Below are 22578 nucleotides of genomic sequence, written 5' to 3' on the forward strand. Positions count from 1 at the left end.
CATGTCTGTCTTGTGGTGCTGTTGAACTGTATTGTGTTATACTAAATGGTGTTCCTATTATTTTTCCTGCACTATTTGAATCAATGAAGGGTATAGGCTAAATAACAGACACACTTCTCATTTATGCTAATTTCCAATAGCTTTGCAACTACATGTGATGTGCATAAAGCTATGCTGCTAATTTATTCAAGTAAACACTTCATTAATGAGATTTCTTCACTTTCTTTCTTCAACTAAAAGGACTACAAGCAGACAAAGAAAAGGTATGCACCTGCTATCTGCTAAAATTAGCTCCATGTCTCCATTAGACAGTCATAAATCACTGTAATCATTTCAACATGTTTTAGGGTTAAATGCAACATTCGAGAGCCAGAGTGTATCAGAGACATCCTGATAAACTCTGCAAAGCATCTGGGATTACTTAAATTTGGAATTTGGAAGAAGATGATCAACATTGTCAGATATGGTGGGTGAACAATGTCCTGCAAGTTAAAGTTTAATACGAGGTATGGGCATTTTCAAACTAATGAACTTGCTTTACACTTTCAGTTCCCATCACTCTGGATCCAAACACAGCCCAGTCCAACTTAAAGTTCTCTGAAGAGCTGACTTGTGTGCAGTACGGCAGTAAGCAGCTCATACCTGACAACCCTGAACGCTGCATCAGCCGTGTGTGTGTGCTGGGAGCAACTGGCTTCAGATCTGGAAAACACAGCTGGACCGTAGATGTGGGACAAAGCAAAGACTGGTACATTGGAGTGGCCCGAGAGTCTATCAAAAGGAAGAGTACCGTCTTCCTCAACCCTGCCGAGGGCTTCTGGGTGATTGGCCTATCTAATGGAGACTCGTTCTGGGCTCAGACCTCGCCTCGCACCAAGCTCATGTTGAAGCAGAAGCCTGAGAGGATTACTGTAGAGCTGGACTGTGACAAAGGGAAGGTGGTGTTCATCAACGCTGCTGATTTGACAACAATACACACATTCAAAGAAAAATTTACAGAGAGGATTTTCCCCTATGTCTCCCCGGGCTTGTATGAGGAGGGGAAAATATCCAGACCACTGACAATCTGCCCTCTGACCATAACAGTGGATGTAAAATAGACTCTCATACAGTGGATGCATCTCTTAAGAGCAGTGGTTCCCCACCTGTGGGCAGGGGCCCACTTGTGGGTGGCAAAGGTATTGAAGTAGACCGACAAATAAGTTGGAAAACATTATCATTTTGGTGAAAACATGTAATTCCGAATAAAAAAATTTAAACTATAAATAATGTTCAGTATTATAAAACAAAATGATCTTTGAAAACATTAATAATGTTGAAAACAATTGTCATGGTTTTTTCTCATATTAACGCCTATCACTGTGATGAGCCAATGACAGGAACATTTATGTTGTCACAACGTATATTTGTTTGCCATTTCAGTCGGATTGCACCCTAAAAAATTATATCTGAAACTGTATCAAATCAAATCAAGATGGATAGTTGGTTAGCAACAGAAAGAATTAAAAAGAAAGAAACAAAAAAGAAAAATTGAGCCTGATGAATGTATAATTTATTAAGCAAGACTATAACCATCTTCATATATCTGAGTTGTTTAATTATGTTCAAAACAAAAGTCTTCAGTTCATTTAATTATAGTGTTGATTTAGTGACATTAGCTGTCCTTTTCTTTGTTCTTTTGTTTCCTCTGTGATGCCATATCTTTCAGTTTAGAGTCCAGTTTTCTTTGCAGGTAAGCTTTCTTATTGGGATCCATGGATTTGTCTTTCTTCCCACTGCCGGCATAAAGAACGCCTTCTTTGCTTATTCTCATCCGAGCATGAGACTTGGCTTTATCTCCACAGCCGTGAACCTAAACAGGGTTTACAACATGATGATTAGATTTTTGGAGAAAACACAAAAGTCAACACTCCATCATTTTCTTACATTAAAGCTGTCACTTATGGTGAGATATCAGCACACAGACTTTTAAAATACTTTCCTGACACTGTCCATATTTTTTGAGTAACAACTGCATCACCACATCTGATAAATCCCACCTACACAGCACCACAAAAAACACCAACCAAACAAATACCATTTGTGGTTTGTCCCTGTCTTACCTCTGGTATATGGTGACTGAGGCAGTACTGCCTGTTGCAAAAAATGCAAAGCTGTCCAAGGGTTAGCACAGATGCTTTACACTTGACAAAACTGCACACACTGTCGGCCTTCTTGACAGCGTTGATAAGCGTGTCAAAGTCATCATCGGGAGCAGCTGCTGCAGCAATGTCGCAGGCGCCCGCCTTTGTTCGGTTCTTTCCTGGCAGAGAAATGATAGAGTTTTAGAGACATTAGACAAAGGTTTCACGTGGCAGACGTGTAAGAAAACTGTTAAAATTTAGATGTTTCTAATACGAACCTTTGGCCTTCTTGGATGACTGGGTCTGAGCTGGCGGGATATTGTTCTGCTGTTTTTTCCGTTGAGCATTTTCTTCTCTTTTCTGTTGCTCCCTCTTCATTCGCTCCAAATGTAAACTTTTCAAATCTAATGGAGAATGAGACCGCGGCTCACTTTGGGGATTTGGGTTTGTTTCTTCTTCCTGGGCTTCTTCTTCTCCTTCTTCTTCTTCTTGTGCTTGTGTCGGCTCCTCAGCTGGTGCTGAAACCAGGGGCCTGGACACACTGATACACCTGTCTTTCCCCTCACCTTTGCTCTCATGCACAAGTCCCAGCTCCTCAGCGATCTGGTGGACCAGCAGGCGGTCATGAGAGTTAAAAGATGATGGGAATTGTATTTCACTCTGATTTAAGTCCTTCAGAAAGTTCTCCACCTGCTCTCTGATCTCAGTGCATCTGTTCTTGTTCTGTTGTTCCTCTGTGAGTGTTGATGCAGAGGATTTTTTGTACTTCTCTGAACCAGCAGTGTTTTCCTTACTGCTGCTACCACTCGATTTCTTCTGCCCTTGCTTCACCTTGCTGCGAGCCTGATCTTTGACACTTTGTTTGGTAGATGCGGAGCTGCTGATAGCTGCAGATGTATTAGCCTTACTGTCTTTGTGGTCACGGGTGTAGTTCTGTGGCACGATATCTTGGATGTACTCAAAAGCTGTTCTGACTTCACCAAACTCAGTCATATGATCAATCAGGGACTTCAAGAAAGCATGATTTTGGACAGTTTGAGTGTCACACACAACGGCAATGTGGCGTCTTGCACGTGTAACAGCCACATTTATCCGTCTGTCCTCCGCCAGAAAGCCAACGTCCCCTAAAATAAAAAAAAATGAACAAATATGTTTGTATGTATGTAAACTGATTTTGCTGAGGTCCATGGTGTGGCAGAAGCAGGTATGAGAAAACAAATTACCTTTTCTGTTGGATCGAACTAATGACAACACCACAGCCTCTTTCTCTCTGCCCTGAAATCCATCTACGGACTTTATCTCCAGCTCTGGATGCCTCGTAGACAGTTTCTGACGCAGAAGATCGACCTATACAGGAATAAAAACATTAAAACCAAATCACTGAGTCAATTTTGAGACACAAATGTTAGATCTTTTGGTTTAATTTTAGATTTCTAGTTTACAGCATGACTATGTAACTTTTGATGAGCAGTAGTGACAGCGGCCTCTGCAGCCACATATGATATTTACAGGATGCTGGCGCATGAAATTCTCTAAGGTTCCGAGTCCGAGTGAATAAGGATACGGGAAGCAGCGTATTCATATGAGCTAAAAGCTCATGTACAGACAACAAAGCCTATCAGTCGCTAATGCAACAAACACAAAATCATCATCTCCACACAAACCAGCAATCTTGCTGTTCCCTCATGTCAAGTCAGCATGCGGCTAATCTGTGCAGAACAGTGAGCTAGCTTCTTCTTATAGCTAGCTGAAGACTTATATTTGGTGGCGTGTGATGTAGTGCTGTGAATTGTTAAGCACTTCTCGTGGATGATCGTGCCTGCGCAAACCAAATTACACAGTGCAAGAACAGGCGTCCAGAACGCAGAGTGGGAATGATAGAGGTGCCATTCTCAGGCGCCCTGTTACAAGTCAGTGTACCACTGAATAAAATGTTATTTTAAGGAAAATAGTTTCATAATGACTTACCTGTAAATTGTATGGGGCAATAACAGCTATGTCTTTAGCTTTAATCCCAGCTTCAGTCAAAGCCTTTATGTGCAGTTCAACAATGTCTACCTCACCTGAGGATACAGTACACACACAGTTAGATCCCATACAACTCAAACAGTTAAGGTATTCTGGCTTTTTGCAATAAAAACAACCAACCTTGATTGCCTTTGGACTGCTCATCTGTGACCTCCATTTCACTCAGACCACAGCCTGCTGTGTCAATCAGAAGAAGCGGTGTGCAGGTCTCTTCAACACAGGTGACTCCTGGTAGATCTCTGTTTGAATCAAGTACAGCGTATTTAACAGTTATTTCAATGAGTTATCCTTCACTGAAATTTTTCCTTAACTAAACTAATTCTCACTTTAATAAATGTCTCTCCACAGAGCTGTGAGCAGTCAGTCTTCCCTGGTACATCTCTTTGGAGGCCCACTCCATGATGGCACTGTTCATGCGGTACTGAACTGTCAGCATACGGACCACTGAGTCCCCATACATCTGGATAAGTCTCTCCATAAGACTGAGAGACAAGCCTTTGGATGCAGCGCTGTGGGAAACAATATGCGCAAACAATAAAAATCATGTAAAAAGATCTTTTAAAAAAGCTTTGAAAAGCAATTCCCTTGGTTAGCTTTTTACTTTGACCAACAAGACTATGCTATTTACTGTTAAAGCTACAACAGTTCAGAGCTGAGAGGCTTAGCGAACAAATCAGTTAGTTGATTAACAGAAAATTAATTATTTTAGTACTCAATTCATTGTTTCATTCATTTTGCAAGCAAAAATGTCAGAAAAGTCAAACTGATTTCTCAAATGTCAAGATTTTCTGCTTTTGTTTAGCAAGAAGAGAATCTGTGGGCTCAGGACTGTTGGTCAGAGAAAAATAGTTTGAAGAAGCGACCCTTGGGATCCAGGGAAGGACATTTTGCACAATTTTCTGACATTTTGTGGACAAAATTCATCAATTAATCGAGAAAATAATATGCAGATTAAGTAATAATGAAAATAATTGTTAGTTGTAACCAGTTTAGTCAGTTTTGCTTATTTCAGACAACAGATTTCTGTATTTGTGTTTTTGCCTGTTCTCCTCTCGCTGGTTTGAAATAGGGTGGGCTAGTTGGTAAAGGTTGATGTATTTCTGTTCACTGAGCTTACAAACATTTGAATTCAGAATAAAAATATGATGATGACATGATGTGGGGTTGTTTCTGAGAGCTAAACTCTTAAAAAGAATGATTTCCTTTTACGTTAACCTTGATTGTTTCTTATTTAGACATAAAAATTCACAGTTGTAGAAAAATGCTTCAGATTTAAAACCAGTTTTTAGGGAAAATGTTTTAGCTGCAGAGAATATTAAGTGTTAATATAAATGCATAAAAAAGAGAAATCTGTTTTTTACGTTCGTGATTTAATAGTAGGTGGTAACTGCTTGTAGTCTCCAGCCAGAATGCACTTGCGCGCTTTGAGCAGGGCGATCCAGCAGCTGCTCTCCAGGGCCTGGGCGCACTCGTCTATCACCACCCAATCAAAATGCTCTGCTGGCAGGAACTTCAGAGGGCCGTCATCACAAGCACCTGCAGACACAGACAAGTGCTCACAGATTGCCTTTCAGCATCACTGCTACAACTGAATGATATTTTCTTCACTCAAGGCCATTACTGACCTGTGTTGGTTGATAAAACAACATCAGCACTTTTTAGGATCTGGGCAATGGCTGTTGCTTCCCTGGTTTTCAGCTCTTTTCTTAGCTCCCCTATTTCTCTTCTGAAATTCACCCGCTCGCCTTTGTCATGTGCCTTCTTCATTCCCATCTTGAAAATAAATAAATACAATATTTAAAAATCATACAAAATGGCACAAACACTTGTAGGAGCACATGCTCAAATACTTACAAAAGCTTTATCGATGTCTTTACGGATGTCAGTGATGATGTTTGCGTTGTCACTCTGGGCGAGGATGGCATCCAGTGAATGTTTCTGAATGGACTCCAGCAGTCTGGCAGGGTGACCCAGCCTCAGTACTTTGGCCTTGCATCGGGCTAACCTCTCTACTAAATTATCCACAGCCACGTTAGATGAGGCACAGCACAGGACCTGCACAAACACAAGTACCCGATGAAAATGAAATAAAAATGACTAGTCTAGACTAGTGTCTAGACTGAGATTCTGCAGCAACAACGACACATAAATATTACTAACATAATCAGTGGTGACAATATGTTCACATTTACACTAATAAATTCAACTTTCTGCACCTTTTGGCCTTGTTTGACTGCTTGCAGAATGATTTCCACCACTGTGGTGGTTTTCCCAGTGCCCGGAGGTCCATGAATCACAGCCAGTTCTCTCTGAGACAAAGCAAACGACACAGCTTCTCTTTGGGAATCATCCAGGTTCAAGTTAAAGAATCCAACCTCATCTGATGAAACATAAAAGAAGTATAGCCAGAATTAGTCTCATTATTTTGCAAGGTTTTGAAATATGTGTAAACAGTGTGCTGCATACCACCAAGCTACTACCTAGCCATACAGCAAATAGAAGGCCTAATTGTTGATAATATTTCCTTTGTAAAGTATGACTTACTTGGCTGTGACTGAGAAGAGGGTTTGGTGTCTCCAAAAAGAACACTGATCAGATTGGCCGCTGTTCCATTGCTGTATCTGTTTAATGCATTCAAGGCACTGGAAGCACAAAAACACATAGTACACATTAGTCGTTCTAAGGTTTCTCAGCTCACTTTTAACTGCACGTAGTTCGTAACGACTTTACAGTGAGAACTTTACAAATGTTACTTACTTTTTCATTCGTTTGTAGGTGACATCATTTGCCAACTTCAAAAGGATGTAAAGAGCGTCTGTGTCAAAACTGAGGCCATCCTTTGAATCATCAAAGGCCACACTTATAGAAGCTTGGCTGACCCTCGTCACTATCCCTGTAGCAATCTGAGAGTCTGCGGTGCATCCACCAGTGTCATACAATCCAACTATATCACCTGTAACAAAAGATATAAACACCACATTAAGCAAAATATGAAACCAAAGTAACAAGAAACAACAAAGATCAAATGTTTTATTTTTCCATCTCACCAGGTCCAAAGCTGTTGCTTGGTAGAGATGAGAAACCAAGATGCTTTCTTGGCTCTAGGATGACGACTGTGCGGCCATACAAGCCTGTGGACTGACTTCCTATCTGCAGTTTCAGCAAGCAAACACCTTTATTTTGAAGATCCTTGAGAGAGATGTTCTCCTGCCATAGCCTGATGAGACAAAACAAGACTGTAATTTTAAAATGGCATGTACCAATAATGAGATTTTGTTTCTTTTTTTTTTATATTTTGTGGTAAAATAGGTTAAGATAGGTTCTTAAGAAGGCCTGCCTTTCCTCAAAAACATACCATAATCCCTGTCTAGAAAAAGGATATCCACCATAATGTACATCAAGTTTGGTATACTTGTCTTGGGGACAACTACTCAGTTTGTAAAAACAGATATATAATAGCTTCTGTGGCTCTGGGGGAGTTTTTTGTCAAGTCTGATGCCTAATTTCTACTAATCGCATCTGTATGGCTGCATCATGTCATTTGCCCATGTCTGCTGAAGTCCATGCTGATCATCTGCATGCAGCAAAAAATGTATGAATGCACTGACAAACAATTTTGAACAAGACATGTATGTCCACTGTCAGCGTCTGTCTTTATACTTATATTATATCATTATACTATATCCAGCCCTTGCGAAAATAACCCAGATAGGTTGGACTTGGGTGCATCAAATTAGGGAGCTTGCATTTCAAATTGAGACTGTTGAATTTGAAAGATGTGGGCATTTCTCTGGCAGGATTACACTAATGAGTGGCATTATGGGAAGTGTAGGACCCAGTATTTTGGAGCTTGACCTGTACCAGAGTCTAAAACTCATGACTCTACTGCTTTATCTTTGACCTCTCTTTTTGAATTTGTCTCTTCCAAGTATTACAATCTGGATGCTATTTTACTTACCTGGTCTCCTCAATTTCAGCTTCCCTCTCCTCCTGTAGAAGCTCAAGTGTCTTTGACACAAATTGTTCAACTGCCATAACTCACTAAAAAGATCAAAGAGTAATAATGAAAAAAAAAATCATTGTAAAAGAACATTTCGCAATACAAGTCAGTACAACCTCACCTAAGCTACAGATCAGGAGAGGTTTCACTTATCACCTGTTTTTAACTGCTACATTTTAATGTCATACACACCAGGTCACATTAGACTGATAAAACCTGATGTTGTAAATGACAGATATGTTAGTTCTCCTATCAACAAGGGTGACTCTCACTAGTTGTGGAGAGTAAACTAAGTACGTTTATACAAGTACAACACTTAAAAGTAATTCTGATGTAATTGTACTTTACTTGAGTATTTGCATTTCACACTTTTATACTTCCACATCCACTAAATGTCAGATGCTAATATTATACTTTGTACTTATTACCACTAATAAGTACCACTTTTTTGTATCACGAATAAATGTGATTTAAATTTGCTTCACACCAGCCATGAAGCTACAACATAAAATCCAGCATACACAGTAATGAATCAGTAATCATAATCCAATAATATTACACTATATTAGGATGATCATTCTGCTGCATGATGAGTTATGATACTCTACTTGTAACTAAATAAATTTTAAATGCAGACTTTTATTTTTAATGAGTATTTTTATGATTGTGGTATTGGTAACTTCAATGAAGTAAGAAGCCACAACCAACCTTCCCCACTATATCTCACAGCACATGTAAAAATGTCCAACATGGTGCATCTTTATACAAAGCTCGATGTTTGGCCTCTCGTACATTATCATTATATTCAACTGTAGTTATCGGTAAGTGTCATACATGAGATAAAACAAGCCGAGTGCCAAGAGGTAGTTTAAATGCTGACATGTTAGCTTGCTAACCACACTGCACTCAAACCACTTACTTTAGCTACAGTAAGCAAGCGAGAATGACACTCACCCATTAACGTTAGATATCTGAAAAGAGATCGAAAGAGCAGAAGACCCAACAGCTAATGTTAGTTAATCATGCGGGACAACTTGTAATTGTCTTGGTCATATCTTCTGTGGTCAGTTGGTTTGTTTGACTCATGTCGTCTTCTTTGACTGTGCTAACTCGTTAACATGTTAGCCACACTGCCACCTACCTGCTCAGATGACTTCTCTCACTCAGTCACAGACTGTGTTGCCAAATTTTACTGACAAAACGAAACCTAATCCGAGCCTAGAAACCGCCCAAGCGCCATAAAAGTAGCCATATTTTTTATTTTGTGTTTTGAGTATTTATAAGAAACAAGCCTGCCTTGCCTGCATGCACCCGTCCCTTCCACCGCACACAGTATCCTTGACTTTTATCTCTCCCCTTGCTCCTCCGTTACAGTTTTAAAAAATGTGGAATAAAGACAAGGTTACAAACAGTAGCCCAAACTATTACAACCCTCCTACATAATTTATTGCCCGCGCAGGTGGGGGGTGAACAGTCGAATCTGGCAACACTGCTCGCAGGCCACATGCACAACCTTTATTTTGAAAAGCTCACAATGCGGAAGTTACACAGCGTCGTTCACCCACCAGAAACACGTTGAGCTAAGTTGTCAATCAAACTGGCACCAGCCGCTCGACAGCAGAGCCCAAGTTGTTTATCATAAATTCAGGTTATAAGTTTTAACATTATGGACGGGGCCGTGTTGGCTCGTTGCTCTGTATGGTTTCAGACCGCAGGAAAATATGCTGGTTTTTAATCTGCCAGATCTCAGTCAGGAAGGAAGCACTTGCGCTGCAAACCTGCAGATCTGAGCTAACCCATTTTTATTTAACTGCTTCACGACGCCTTTTACTGCCCTTTTGGAAATGAGAACGACGCTAGTCCTGTTGCACGGCATCTCATGCTGCTGGTTGGCCAGTGCTACACTTTCAAAAACTGATGCCAAGAAGTCGCATAAAGCTGAGGCTGAGGTGAGTAACTTCAGGTCTTTACCTTGAAATGGGTGTGAGCTGTCAAGTCTTCTGTTTGCCTGGCATGTCACTGTACTCCCCTGAATTTCCCAGTTTCATGCAGAGGCCCTTATCCTCGCCTGTCACTGGTAATCTGTCACTGAAATGTGCTCCCTTTTCTCTTTGATCCCACTGTTTAGACATCTCCAGCTGAGTTATCTGTGTTGGAGAGAGGCCTCGTTGTGTCAGACCCGCACTGGAAAGACATAGTGAAGGAGGAAAAAAGACACTGTGCTCACATCAAGAAAACATTTCAGGGACCTGTACTGGGATATGTCACACCAGTAAGGCTGAAATCCAGTCACTGGCACATCTACATTATGCTTTGCCGCTGTTCACCATTTGACAACACCATTAGCACAGCATCAAAGGAGAGGTTCAGAGGTTTTCAAGTCTGTCCTAATACAATACTCACATGCCCATATTTACATTGGAAGAGTCTGACACTGCAGTTCTTACTCGCCAAACTGGCTGTCAGCAGATCCTTTTCATTTCATGACAAGAATGTAAGAGGTGTGTGTGTGTGTGGGTGGGTGACAGGGGGTCGGGGTTAGGGGGTGGGGTGGGGTGGGGTGGGGACTGAAATGTTCACAGAACTGTCTGAGTTAGCCAAATGAACTGGGTATCTCCCAAAGTTTTCCTTTTTGCAAAATCTCTCTGTGTGCAACTCTTTTGATAATCATTTCACATTTCATCATTTAACATTTGCTGATTCCAGGTTCTCCTCTGTATAGATTTAATGCTTTTCTTTGCATTACGTATTGCTAAATTTAAAACCTGTGCGTTATGGACCGGCATTGTGATGGACCAAAATGAATCAATAATTGAAATAATCATTAGTTGCAGCCTTAAACTTTAGGAGATACCCAATGTTACCATCTCTTACATTGGAGTTGTACGAGGAGGAATAATGGGAGTGTCCAACAACTCCTTCAACATATATATGGGACTGACTTGAAAATATATTAACCTATCCTTTAATGTTTCACGTGTATGGTTTGACTCTGTATCTGAACTACACATCTTAATTTCCCACCCTGCAGTGGAATTCCCACGGCTATGACGTTGCCAAAATGTTTGGCTCCAAATTGACCTCATTGTCTCCAGTGTGGCTTCAGCTCCGCCGACGAGGACCTGAGACCTTTGACGTTACGGGACTCCATGACCATGACCCAGGTAGGCAACCCAATGAAAATGAATGAATGAAAATGAGACAGGAAGCACTCCTCTAGTCTTGGTTACTTATCAAAGTAACAGATGGACTAATGTACATAAAGTAAAAGGGTCTTTTTGTCTTTCCAGGATGGGTCAAAGCTGTACGCAAGTCTAACAAAAAAGTCAGGATGGGTGAGTAGATGTCCTCCTCACACCCAACAACTCCGATCTGATGATGTGGCTCAGTGCAAGTGGTTTCAGATAGGACTCTTTTGTTCACTTATTTAAATGCTCCATTGTCTGTGCTCTCAGTGCCTCGGCTGTTATTCGATGGCTGGTCTTACCAGGACTACATGATCGTGCTGGGGAGTGAGGATGAGATAGAGGAACTGGGAAGTGAGCTGGTGGATGTTGCAAAGGTAATACAGTGTTGTGTTCAGCTTTATCTCTCTTGCAACAGTGTACGATGTTTGTGCAGTCTGTCTAATGCTGCCGTTACCTTGCAGACTGAAGGTTTTGACGGCTTCACCTTGGAGCTGTGGAGCCAACTGGGAGGGAACAAAAGAAAGTGAGTTATTTTAACCCCAGACCAATATTCTAACTCTTGACATTTTGTCTTTGTCTTTTTGAGATGATTCAAGAAGGAAATAAAATTAATCTAACATGTTTAATCTCCTCCGTCCAGGGAGCTGGTGCATTTGGTGAAACACATATGTGAGGCTTTGAAGGCAAAAAGATTAGACTGCATTCTTGTTATTCCACCTGCTGTCACAAGGTGAATGAAAATGATTTACTTTAAACAACTATACATGTAAAAAACAAAAAAAACAAACAGAAATTGGTGCTGACTTTCCATTGGTTTTGTGTTTTTCTTTTCAATCATGATCAGTTCAGGGCAGCCGGGTATGTTCGGCAGGGAGGAGTTTGAACAGTTGGCTCCGGTAGTCGATGGATTCAGCCTCATGACATACGACTATTCCAGTGGTGCCAGGTGAGTGCACAGGCACAGGTGATGTATATTTGTTAAGGAAGAAATGGAGATGAATTAGCTAGTGAAATGATTAAAGTAACCGACAAACTGACAGCTACAAGAAGATCCACAGAATAAATGCAGACAATCTTCTGAGTTCTGTTTTTTTTTTTTTTTTTATTAATAGACCTGGCCCAAGTTCTCCCATGCCCTGGATAAGAGACTGTGTCCTCCAGCTTGCACCCACCACTCAGTGGAGGCAAAAGATCCTACTGGGACTCAATTTGTATGGCCTTGATTTTGCAAGTCAGGGAACAGAGCCAATACTGGGAGGAAGGTAAGATAATACAGATACAGATATGACTACTGCAGGAATAGTTTCAGATTATAGTAAATAAAGTTTCATATGTTTCAATAGAAAGAGTACTCCGCTGATTTGCACTCCTATAACACTGTCAGACTCATTGTTCTTCCTTGTCAAACTCTGACATGTATTATCCACAATACAACTCGACTCAGGTATTTTATGCTAGTAGCAGCTAATCTTGTTTCTCGCTGCTAGCCTTTGTCAGAGATGATGACCGGGCCACAGAGACGAACTCACTTCTGTCGAATTCCACATCCTGAGATTTTTTTGCATTTTCAAACTTGCAGTCTTCAGTTTATCAGACTTGACGTAGGTCCCGCTGGAGCCACAACAGACTTTAGACACCCATGGTAGTGCTACGCAAGACCTGTAAACAGAATTTGATGTTGATGACTTTAAAGCCCCTTAAAACTTTCAAATCTCTATAACATACAATATTCATGACCAAATAAGCAAAAATCAAAGTTAAAGTTTGGAAAAGAGAACATCGCCTGTATACTGTATGTGTAGTTTGATCCGAATTTATTGGCCTAGAAACAACACAACAACTGCGATCAGATTTTTGATTCACATGTTGCTGAACTCTGACTGGTGCACAGAAGTATGTGATGTCATCTTTTTCCAACTAAGCCCCGCCCTCATCAAACCAGTGAGAAGAGTAGACAAAAACACAAATACAAAAACCGTTCATGTGAAATAGCCCAAACTTTTCTAACATTTGGCAAAAAAAAAAAAAACTGTGTTACAGTAAGAAGCTGGGGGAGGCCAGTAGGTTGTCAGGGCCTAACACTTATCTTTCATTTTCTGTAGGTACATTGAGATTTTGCGAGAACACAGGCCCAAACTTCTCTGGGATGAATATTCTGCAGAGCATCACTTCAGTTACAAGAGGTAATAATAGTATAGTACTTTGAAAGAGCAAATATTTGCTTCCAACAGCCTCTTTTACACAAGATCTGTCCCTGCCCTTTCATTTCAGGAACAATGCAGTTAAACACGTGGTGTACTTTCCATCACTGAAGGTAAAACTCTTCACATTTTAAGTTAGTTTGTGGGTTAACACAGTTGCAGCATAAATAATGTTAAGACTAGGTGCCATTTACGTCATGGCTGAACTTGTGTTTACAGTAACGTGGAGATTAACATTATTTTAATTATTTTACAGTCAATCTACCTGAGAGTCTCTTTAGCCACTGAGCTGGGTACTGGAATTTCTTTATGGGAATTGGGACAAGGACTGGATTATTTCTATGATCTCCTATGAGAGTTGGACTTGATAGTGAAGACTGGGGACCTTGGATCATCAGCACATTGATTCTTTCTTTTTTTTTTTGAACATCGTGCACCAAAAACTCAGGTGGTGTATGCAGGTATTTTTTTTTTCTGTGTGAGCAACTGAAATGAACTCTGATATGAGCCATTGACAGGGTGTAGTTAATACTCAACCTGAGCAGTGTCATAAAAGTGTTGAGAAATCTTGTTTAAATGACTGAACTGGGATTTGTTGATTTAATAGGTCCAAGCAGCAGCCAAAAGGTACTTCAGTATGTTTTATTCCTGTTTGTCAATGATGTTGTGAAAACTTGTGCAGTTCAGTCAGAGTGCAGTAACACATCTCCATTCAGCAACAGAAAGTGCATGATCATCAGTATGTATAAAGTTTAAATGAAGGGGTATATTCTTGTTCAGAGGCCGTCAGAGTTCAAGTGCCACAGACATCTGTTCAGTCTGTTTGACTCACCATTGCTTACAAACATTTCTGCTCTTGGACGCAGCTTTGCTCGCTGTGAAGATGAATCCAATTTTCTGGCTTTAAGCATCCACCATCGAGAATACATCTGCTCCTGATACCAAGTTTGTTTTCTTTTGGTTGTTTTTGTCATTTTTCAAATCTTCAAATCAAGACATTTGATTGTGTGGTTTTTATTAGATTTATAATAACAGCATTGACAAGTAATGAAGTTGTATTTACAGTGTTGCCAAACATCTGTTCTGCCGCAGCATCTTCCAGTATTTATCTCAGATGAATGTTTGTTTAATTACATGAATATAAATGTGAAACAGATAAGCTGATGAATTTCAGTGCTCCTGATTCAAACATTACTATTTTTACTTGGCACTACAGAGCAGGATTAGATTGTTTACAGCAAGGGAGGTCGACTCCATGTTCTGACCAGTTATCAGGTGTCTGTCTATGACCACATGTACAGCATCTTCTTGACTTGCTGGAAAACACAGAGATAAACAAGAGAGAGGGGGTTGGTTTAGTTTTATAAATGCAGATTAAGTCTTTTACTGTGCTGATTTAGTATCTGTGCTCTGAAGGTCAGCTCACCTGTGTATGAACCTCCACTGTCTTTCACAAAGTCTTCCACAATCAGGGGCAGGTTGGCGAAGTCAGGCCTCCGCACCAGTTCAAACACTGAGGGCTTTTAACAAGAACAGTCACTGTTGTTAATTACATTGAACATAAATATATTTGGGTATATTACCTTCATGTTTACTTGAAGAAGACTAACCCCTGTTAAACTATAGCCACTGAAGATCCACTTCTGTCCCTCAGTGGCACAGCACAGAGCTGACACGCCTTGTCCCACTGCACAGATTGGCTCTGCACACACACGGGGAAAAAAAAAAAAAAATCAACCTTTATCCAAGAACGTACAGATTACATACTGACTGCTTTTAAAATGAGCCTCACACTCACTTTGGTGAGAGATGAAGTGTGTGAGAATGCGGTGCAGAGAGCCGCTGTGTGCCAGGTCATTCAGCGCTCCAGGGCAGTCCGGGATGAGCAGCGCCTGGTATCGGGCACCTGGAAAAGGTCGTCATGACATAACTGAGCAGACTCCAAACAGCAGCGGCAGCAGAAACGACAGAAGCCAAGTGGCTGTGAAATGAATATTCTCACCATCTATAGATTCAAGTTTGGCTGGTGTTGCGTAAGGTTTAACATTGAAGTCCTGCACCCATCTGGCCGTGCTTTCATCCACTCCAACAAAGTCTATTGGCTTCCCCTGCAATTCAGAGAAAGACTCAGCCCCTTCACCTCAGTGCAGAGAGTCACATGATGTGCTGAGTTTACATAGTTATACTACAGAGGTTACTGTGCAGTCATCTTCATTTTTATCCAATGTGCAACTTACACATGTGTGATGTGCAGAGCTGAAACAATTAAGTCAATTAATTCATTAAAAATTCTTTGATAATCGATTAATCATCATTTTTAAAGCAAAAATGTCCGACATTTCCCAGTTACAACGTCTCAGTTGTGAGGGTTTGATGCTTTTGGTTTACATCAGTGTAAATTTAATATCTCTAAATTCTAGACCATTGGTCTGATAAAACAAACAATATGAAGACATCACTTTGGGCTTTAGGAAATTGTGTGACACATTTTTCAATATTTTCATGTTACATTTTACAGGCTAAACAATTTTTTTAAAAAACTGATAGATTGATCAATTATGAAAATAACCATTAGTTGCAGCTCCAGTGATGTGGAAATGTCAAGCCTCCAGTGCACAATGCACATTCACCGAGAATGGAGTTTACAGTGAAGTAGGAGACATGTTTTGTGCAGTAGCTCAACCTTTAATATGACAAATATTCAAATACTTAAACTACATCATAGATGAGGGAGAAGGGTAACAATTTTTAACGAGGTAATTGAAATTTTACTGGGATAAAAATAGAGCAGATACAAACTATTATTCAAACAAACATATTATTGTGTCTTATATCTGGGTAACACTTACTGATAAAGGCTTCATAAGCTTTAATTAATGACTTCATTAATGGTTAATAAATAATTTATTAATGCTTCACAGATCAGTAAAAAGCCATTAATAGCAACAGCTCTTGGGTTGCTAGGTTGTGGAAAATCCTCCTCCAGCATGAAACATGGCACGCTGCTGGCATATAAATTCATTAAGGAGACCGCTCCAAATCATCAAGGCTACAGTTCTAAATATTAGTAAGCCATTAATAAAAGGCCGTGGGAGTCTCAGTTTTTCAACAAGCCATCAGTGAAAGTTGGTCAGCCACCTATAAATGCTAATAAATCATTACTAAAACAAGAATCCATCACATCTGTAGCTTTAATGTAGTTAGGAGCTGTTTATAAATAGGTTTTGGTCAAGATGTCCTGCAGCTCATTTATTGATAGGTTTTAATTAATGGCTTATGACTGATCTGTCAAGCATAAAAATGATTAATTGAAGTCATTAATTACAGTTTATAACCCTTTTTTAAATGTTGCTTTATGAGACAGTGGTGCCCAAGTCTGTAGAAGAGCTTTCTGTCTTTTCTTTTCTTTGTCCCTGCCTGGATGTTACTGGTCGTCAGTCCCAATTTTGGGACCAACAGAATAAGAGACCCCACTGTGAAGCATTTTCACTTCAGTGGCAGCTCTTTTTCAGAGAGCAGCTCAGCTCAGCTGGACTCCGGACTTCCATTCGGGAAGACACAGACACAGACATTTGAAGATCATGAAAGAAGCTTATGGAAAAGTTACCGGCTGTTCACTTTTTGCCCTTTAAGAAAAAGAGAAAAAAAGAAATAAAGTCTTACCCCAGGTGTGGCTGTCTGGAGATTAAACGCGGAGGTACAGAGACTGAAGGACTGATGGAAAGACCTCGCGGACACCCCTGAATAAACAAACACACCAGTTTAAACTCACCGCATATCTGCAACAGACAACATAGCCACTGATCTTTAGGACAGCTGAACGTAAACATATGAGGAAATGAGGAACAACTAGACTGATTCAGCATTGTGTGCAACACTTTGTCGCTGATGCTTCAGCTGTGTGTTAATCCACCCACCTTGAGGAAAGGCGCTCGCCACTATCAAACAAGTTGGCTTAGCAGACATTTTATTAATCTTTGTGCTCCTTCTACATGAAATATTTTCGCCTCTTTTAAAAAAATAACAAGATAACTGGATGAAATCATGCAAGAAAAAAATGTACGAGGAAGAAGTTCTGTCACCTGACAACAACATCCGCTCAAAGGATTTCAGAATAAAAGTTCAATGTCAAAGGCAAGGGAAAATATGACCTGTGACTAATGAGCTGCAAGTATTTTTTATTTTCATACAAACAAACAAATAAACAAACAAACAAATAAACAATGATTTCTATGTTCATTTTTAAATTATAACTTTTAGTAAACACTGTGTGAAATACACTCAAAGAAACAGAATAGATAAACAATAAGGCCAACACTGTTTGCAACATTAAATACTTAAAAATGAAAATAAAATGAAATGAAAATAAAACTTTCGTAACACATTCATCCACACATTGTTAGCGTTAAATGCATTAGAATTAGCAGGAAAAGAACAGTGCTGTCCAGCAGCATTACAGTGTGAAGTGCTTCTATTCTGAAAATCATCATGTCATCATTTTTTAGTGACAACTTCACAGCATCCAGAACTGTGTGAATATTTTGGGGCATTCAAATTTCTAATCAAACATTTTACAATTCATGATGTGACACATTTTGTCATATTTGATCAGACATCAGTACGGATCTTCTTTCAAATTTTGATAAAGGCAGCAAGTAAACATCATCCCCACAAGCTGAAAGAAAAACAGACACAGGGAACTTGTTAGTTCCACACTGCACACAGAAGCAACCTTTGTTTACTATTCAGCTGCCGGTAATTTGCACAACATTAAAAGAGATGTTCATATTGACCAGTATTTTTACAAAGTGGTTAGGGTTTTACCTGGAGAAATGCAATCCCAGTACCCACTGCACCAAGAATATACAACTGACTCAGGATGAATTCCTCTAATTTCATGATGCAGCCTCCCTGAGAGCATGAGGAAGGGAAAGAAATTACAATTTTGCTATAATACAACATTTAGCCAGAGCCAAATGAACAGCTCCACCCACCTCCACCTTGTAGATGTTGGAGGGATGGTCCCTGTCGCCGCAGAGTTCACTGGGAGTTTTACAGCAGCTATCAGGAACCAGCCGCTTATAGTCTGCAGCTTGGATCCACGTGCTGTTTGTCCAGTCTGAGAAGTTGTTACTGCCACAACACTTAAACTGAAAGGAAGTCAGTAAAAGGACGAAAAGAGGAAAGACAAAAGGAGGAGACATATGAACACGTGCAGTCTAAAGGGGCTGTCATTTCAAACTCTGATCACTGAGTTTTTCTCAGCGCTGATGCTGTGATTGAAACATGCAGTATCACTTCCACACCTCCTGCTGAAGCTTGTCCACAGCCTGCGTGACGCTCTCCTCCCCTGGCTGCTGGTATTTCTGCTGCATGGTCACCTTCAGATTCTGTCTGAGCTCGTCATCCAGCTGCGAGACAGGAGAAGCACTTCAGTGATTGCTCAGGAAAAAAAAGAAATACATATATATATATATATATATGTCACAGTCAATAAAAATAGCCCCTCGTCAAGTTTCTTTCTTCCCCTGTAACATTCCACTGTACCTGTGCACTGCCCACATATAACCCAAAATATATGAGCTCAGATCCTCTGACCCCCCCACTCCATGTTTCACGAGCATTCTTTAAATTGATTTGCAAATATAAATAGTTTTTGTTTCTGGACTGACAAAGTGCAAAGGGTGAAAATGAACCATCATATATCAACCTGTTCCAGAAACAGGTTGATATAAAATGGAGACAGGTGGCAGCAGATTACCTGGTAGCAGAGAGGGAAACACTGGAGCCAGAGAAAGGGGGGAAGAAAGAGAAGTGTGAGAAGGATAGAAAAACATGACAAATGAAGAACATGCACAGAGAGGCATGCAGAGAAGATTTCGCAACAGAGAGGGCAGCAACTGAAGCAATTCATGGGCGGTAAAAGAAAAAAAAAAGACATGATGGAGAGAAAGAAAGGTGTTTGAAGTCAGTGGAATGACAAAAAAAAAAAATCACATGAAATACAAGAAAAGAAAGTCAGAAAATGTAAACAACTTGAAATTGCTGTGAATTTCGAAATAAACAAACACTTCACCTCTTGATAGGTTATGTAGGCCAGCACACCAGCAATGATTTCCAGCAGGAAAATGCAGAGCAACAAGACCAAATACTGTTGAAAAGAGACATGAAAAAACAAGATCACAGCTGTAAATAAACCTCAGTTGTAAAAAAAAGAAATCTATCATTTTTCAGACTGTGTTTTAGTACATTTCTGTGCTGAAATATGACAATAAATGTGACTTTAAATATGATATCAGCATTGAAACTATCTGTGCTTGACTCAAAAAAAACAAAACAAAAGTCGTGCTCTAGAGAATAACTGGTTTAACTGTGGGAAAGGAAGTTATTCATTACAAAGGTCGTGGCAAATATGGAAATAGACACAATGTGACAGAGCTTGTGCAGTGTTGCTGCAGTATTAAATGCTCTCACTGCGTCTGTCTGTCCCTCTCACAGCCTCTTCAGTCCAAGCAGCTGCTTGTGATGCCCCTCATTCCTCTGGCATGAGCTGCGCTCTAAATCTACACTCTTAAAGACACACTCTGCATGACTTTGTCTGTTATTTCTGACAGCAATGCCCGTCTGACATAATGGGCTGCACTGAATGCAGGCAGACGAGACAGAAGGTCACCAAGGATTAACTTTCAATACACATAGACCCAGACTAGGCTGTGTGTGTATAAACAGGAACTTAAAGTGTCTCTCATTGGTTTCTGATTCCACATAATTAAATGAGGTTTAATGCTGTGGTGGAGCGGAGTGAAAGTAAAGAACCATGGTTTTTATAAAACATTTTTCTGCTGTAGGGCCGTGTTTTTTGTGACTGATGCACCTTACCATAATCAAAAGACTCTTCATCTCCTTCAGAGTGGCACAGCATCCGATTATCCCGGTCACTATCACGATGGCCCCAGCAGCTATCAGGATGTAAGCTGAGGCTGAGTAAAAGTTGGAGTTCAGTAAACTGATGTAGTCGCTCTTTTCCACCAGAGTCCACACTCCCACTGCCAGCACGGCTCCTCCAGCCACCTGAAAGAAGGTACTGTTATCAGCTCAATTGAACCAGACCCTCCTGTCAAGACTGTGCCACATCATTTTCAGCGGTTATAAATTAGCTCCTAAAATGTGATAGTGATGCAAAGAAGGCAACGCCTTATTCTTTCACTGTGGAGCCTTGAGGGACCTGCAGTTAAATTTGTTTTTGTTTTTGTTTCTGAATCTGATGCACATATATCACAGTTTCATATCTGAGTGGATATTTGGTGGAAATGCACTATGAGAAATTAGATATACAAGAACTGATACAATCTATCTTTAAAGCCTTGAGGAAATGAAAGTTAAGAGTTAAGAAAGTAAAACAGAATAAAGTAAGAAAGTAAAGGTTCTGATGTAAATAAACTGTTGGATTGTCTCTGAAGTACAGACTGTATGGAGCATTTTTTTCCTGCTTCCACATTAACTGTTGTAAATGAAAAAATGTAAACACTAAAAGAATCGCCAAAAATCTGTAGTTTAAGTGAACTATAGATCATAATATTGTAAAATATACATATTTTTACTGAATATATGTAATGATAAGTTTTTGTAACTGTGAGTGCTTCAGTGTCATAAAGTGAAAGTTTTCACTAATATCTGTGGTGCCTGAAGCTAAGCATGAAATGAATGCTCCATGTTAATTATTACATCTAATGGTATTAATAATAATCAGTGTCAAATAGAGCCTTTAATGGGAGATTTGTTGTCATACATTGTTTGAAAATCTTAATACTTCCTTGTTAACTTACCCAGAAAAGAATATTGAAGAGAAAAAGTAGATATTTCAGACAAATTGTCCCACAGGTGTGAGTTTTTTCACCTTGTGTTTCCATTCTGAAATAAAAAAAAAGCTGACATGTTGGTACATTGTGAGGTGATACACAAACACAGAAAACATCACCAAATGAAAAACTTGGTGCTTTCGCAACAGAGAGGACTTGCTGTCATGCAATACTTGAGATTACTATCACACAACTCTGTTACTATACTTGCATGACAGCAAACTTAAGCCTATTAGTGCTGTATCTGATGGAGACTCGTCAGTTGCGGAAACACATGGAGTTTCCTCTTTTACTCTGCTTTAGTTCCACCTTTGGTGTGAAAAGGTGATTTACTGGGTGGAGCTCAAACATAACTACAATGCATATGAGATTTTTTTTCAAGGTTTTATATGCATTAACAATGAATAACATTTAACAGTACACCAAAAATAAAATGGTGTTGCATTTCAAACTTGCAAAAAGTTGGTAGAACAGAGCAATGTAAAGAGCTCACTGATGAAATCAAATATGTTGTGGAGAAAACATGCTTAACATGTGTCACATATCATCCAGCAGACAGATATATATGTCCCCCCATCCCTGTAACTTAACCTGATCTTCTCACACTCCAGTCATATACTGTTGACATTTAACTATTTACTTAATGAATTAGTCAAAGTCGGTTTGTACCCCAACCTGAACTGAACTTTCTTCTGCTTCTATTTTAAGAAAAGCTGTGACTGGGAGCATCATGAGATGGTGACTTTAGATTCTAGGTATTAGTAGGCCTCTCGTTTATAAAGAAATAAACAAAAACAAATGGGTAAAGAGACAATAGCTATAAAATAACAAGCACGTTAAAAAGAAACTTATTAAGAGTATGATTTTTTTAGCCGCAAGATAAAATACTCCGAGTGTGAACGTGATCAACTGGCAAAAGAAAATCTCCTAATGGTCATATTCAGAGTTATTTTTAACTCATTGTGTCATGGAAAAATTTCTCTGCCTTTCCGCTGAGACCAGAATACTCCTACCTGATTGTCTGTGGTGGGCCCTGAAGGATGTAGATTATCGGGGTAACGTCTTCCAAGCTCCCACTAACCCCAGTGTCAATGTGCTGCTGTCTTTGAAGGTTAACTGCAACAGTGTACGCTCAGTTGACACCCAGAGCCGAGCCTCCTACCCAAGCGTCTGAGGGTC

At 39.9% G+C, this 22578-nt stretch overlaps 5 protein-coding genes across 6 annotated transcripts; 2 read left to right on the forward strand and 3 right to left on the reverse strand.

Annotated features, from left to right (window-relative positions):
* The first annotated feature begins 254 nt into the window (after nt 1-254).
* LOC111229685 (zinc-binding protein A33-like) lies at nt 255-1190 on the forward strand. The gene is made up of 3 exons (XM_022756109.1): nt 255-263; nt 348-466; nt 550-1190. The coding sequence occupies exons 2-3, from the start codon at nt 445-447 to the stop codon at nt 1098-1100; spliced, it is 573 nt and encodes a 190-aa protein (XP_022611830.1). The 5' UTR covers nt 255-263; nt 348-444; the 3' UTR covers nt 1101-1190.
* Nucleotides 1191-1543: 353 nt separating this feature from the next.
* ighmbp2 (immunoglobulin mu binding protein 2) lies at nt 1544-9227 on the reverse strand. Its single transcript, XM_022756110.1, has 16 exons — nt 9106-9227; nt 8110-8192; nt 7199-7368; nt 6909-7104; nt 6696-6793; nt 6368-6531; nt 6006-6206; nt 5777-5924; nt 5513-5687; nt 4478-4660; nt 4272-4390; nt 4092-4186; nt 3347-3470; nt 2402-3247; nt 2103-2302; nt 1544-1852 (listed from the first exon to the last, which is right to left on the reverse strand). Exons 2-16 carry the CDS (start codon nt 8184-8186, stop codon nt 1655-1657), a joined length of 2994 nt encoding a protein of 997 aa, XP_022611831.1. The 5' UTR covers nt 8187-8192; nt 9106-9227; the 3' UTR covers nt 1544-1654.
* Nucleotides 9228-9721: 494 nt separating this feature from the next.
* chid1 (chitinase domain containing 1) lies at nt 9722-13903 on the forward strand. Its single transcript, XM_022756362.1, has 12 exons — nt 9722-10100; nt 10280-10423; nt 11183-11315; nt 11442-11486; nt 11607-11713; nt 11801-11862; nt 11980-12069; nt 12184-12285; nt 12452-12601; nt 13442-13522; nt 13611-13653; nt 13797-13903. The coding sequence occupies exons 1-12, from the start codon at nt 9996-9998 to the stop codon at nt 13893-13895; spliced, it is 1161 nt and encodes a 386-aa protein (XP_022612083.1). The 5' UTR covers nt 9722-9995; the 3' UTR covers nt 13896-13903.
* A 635-nt stretch (nt 13904-14538) lies between these two features.
* gatd1 (glutamine amidotransferase like class 1 domain containing 1) lies at nt 14539-17616 on the reverse strand. Its single transcript, XM_022756363.1, has 7 exons — nt 17458-17616; nt 17204-17280; nt 15543-15648; nt 15339-15446; nt 15151-15242; nt 14967-15060; nt 14539-14856 (listed from the first exon to the last, which is right to left on the reverse strand). Exons 1-7 carry the CDS (start codon nt 17504-17506, stop codon nt 14741-14743), a joined length of 642 nt encoding a protein of 213 aa, XP_022612084.1. The 5' UTR covers nt 17507-17616; the 3' UTR covers nt 14539-14740.
* A 135-nt stretch (nt 17617-17751) lies between these two features.
* Nucleotides 17752-22558, reverse strand: cd151 (CD151 molecule (Raph blood group)). 2 transcript variants are annotated; one of them, XM_022756367.1, is made up of 9 exons: nt 22413-22557; nt 21367-21451; nt 20420-20611; nt 19617-19691; nt 19302-19322; nt 18847-18951; nt 18535-18690; nt 18365-18451; nt 17753-18215 (listed from the first exon to the last, which is right to left on the reverse strand). In XM_022756367.1, the coding sequence occupies exons 2-9, from the start codon at nt 21448-21450 to the stop codon at nt 18156-18158; spliced, it is 780 nt and encodes a 259-aa protein (XP_022612088.1). In that variant the 5' UTR covers nt 21451; nt 22413-22557; the 3' UTR covers nt 17753-18155. The 2 variants fall into 2 exon arrangements, with proteins under 2 accessions (XP_022612089.1, XP_022612088.1); XM_022756368.1 differs by lacking the exon at nt 19302-19322 and having other exon boundaries at nt 17752-18215; nt 22413-22558.
* Between the last annotated feature and the right edge of the window lie 20 nt (nt 22559-22578).

This window comes from Seriola dumerili, unplaced genomic scaffold, assembly GCF_002260705.1.
Source record: "Seriola dumerili isolate Sdu_G_001 unplaced genomic scaffold, Sdu_1.0 BDQW01000242.1, whole genome shotgun sequence".
Lineage (NCBI taxonomy): Eukaryota > Metazoa > Chordata > Actinopteri > Carangiformes > Carangidae > Seriola > Seriola dumerili.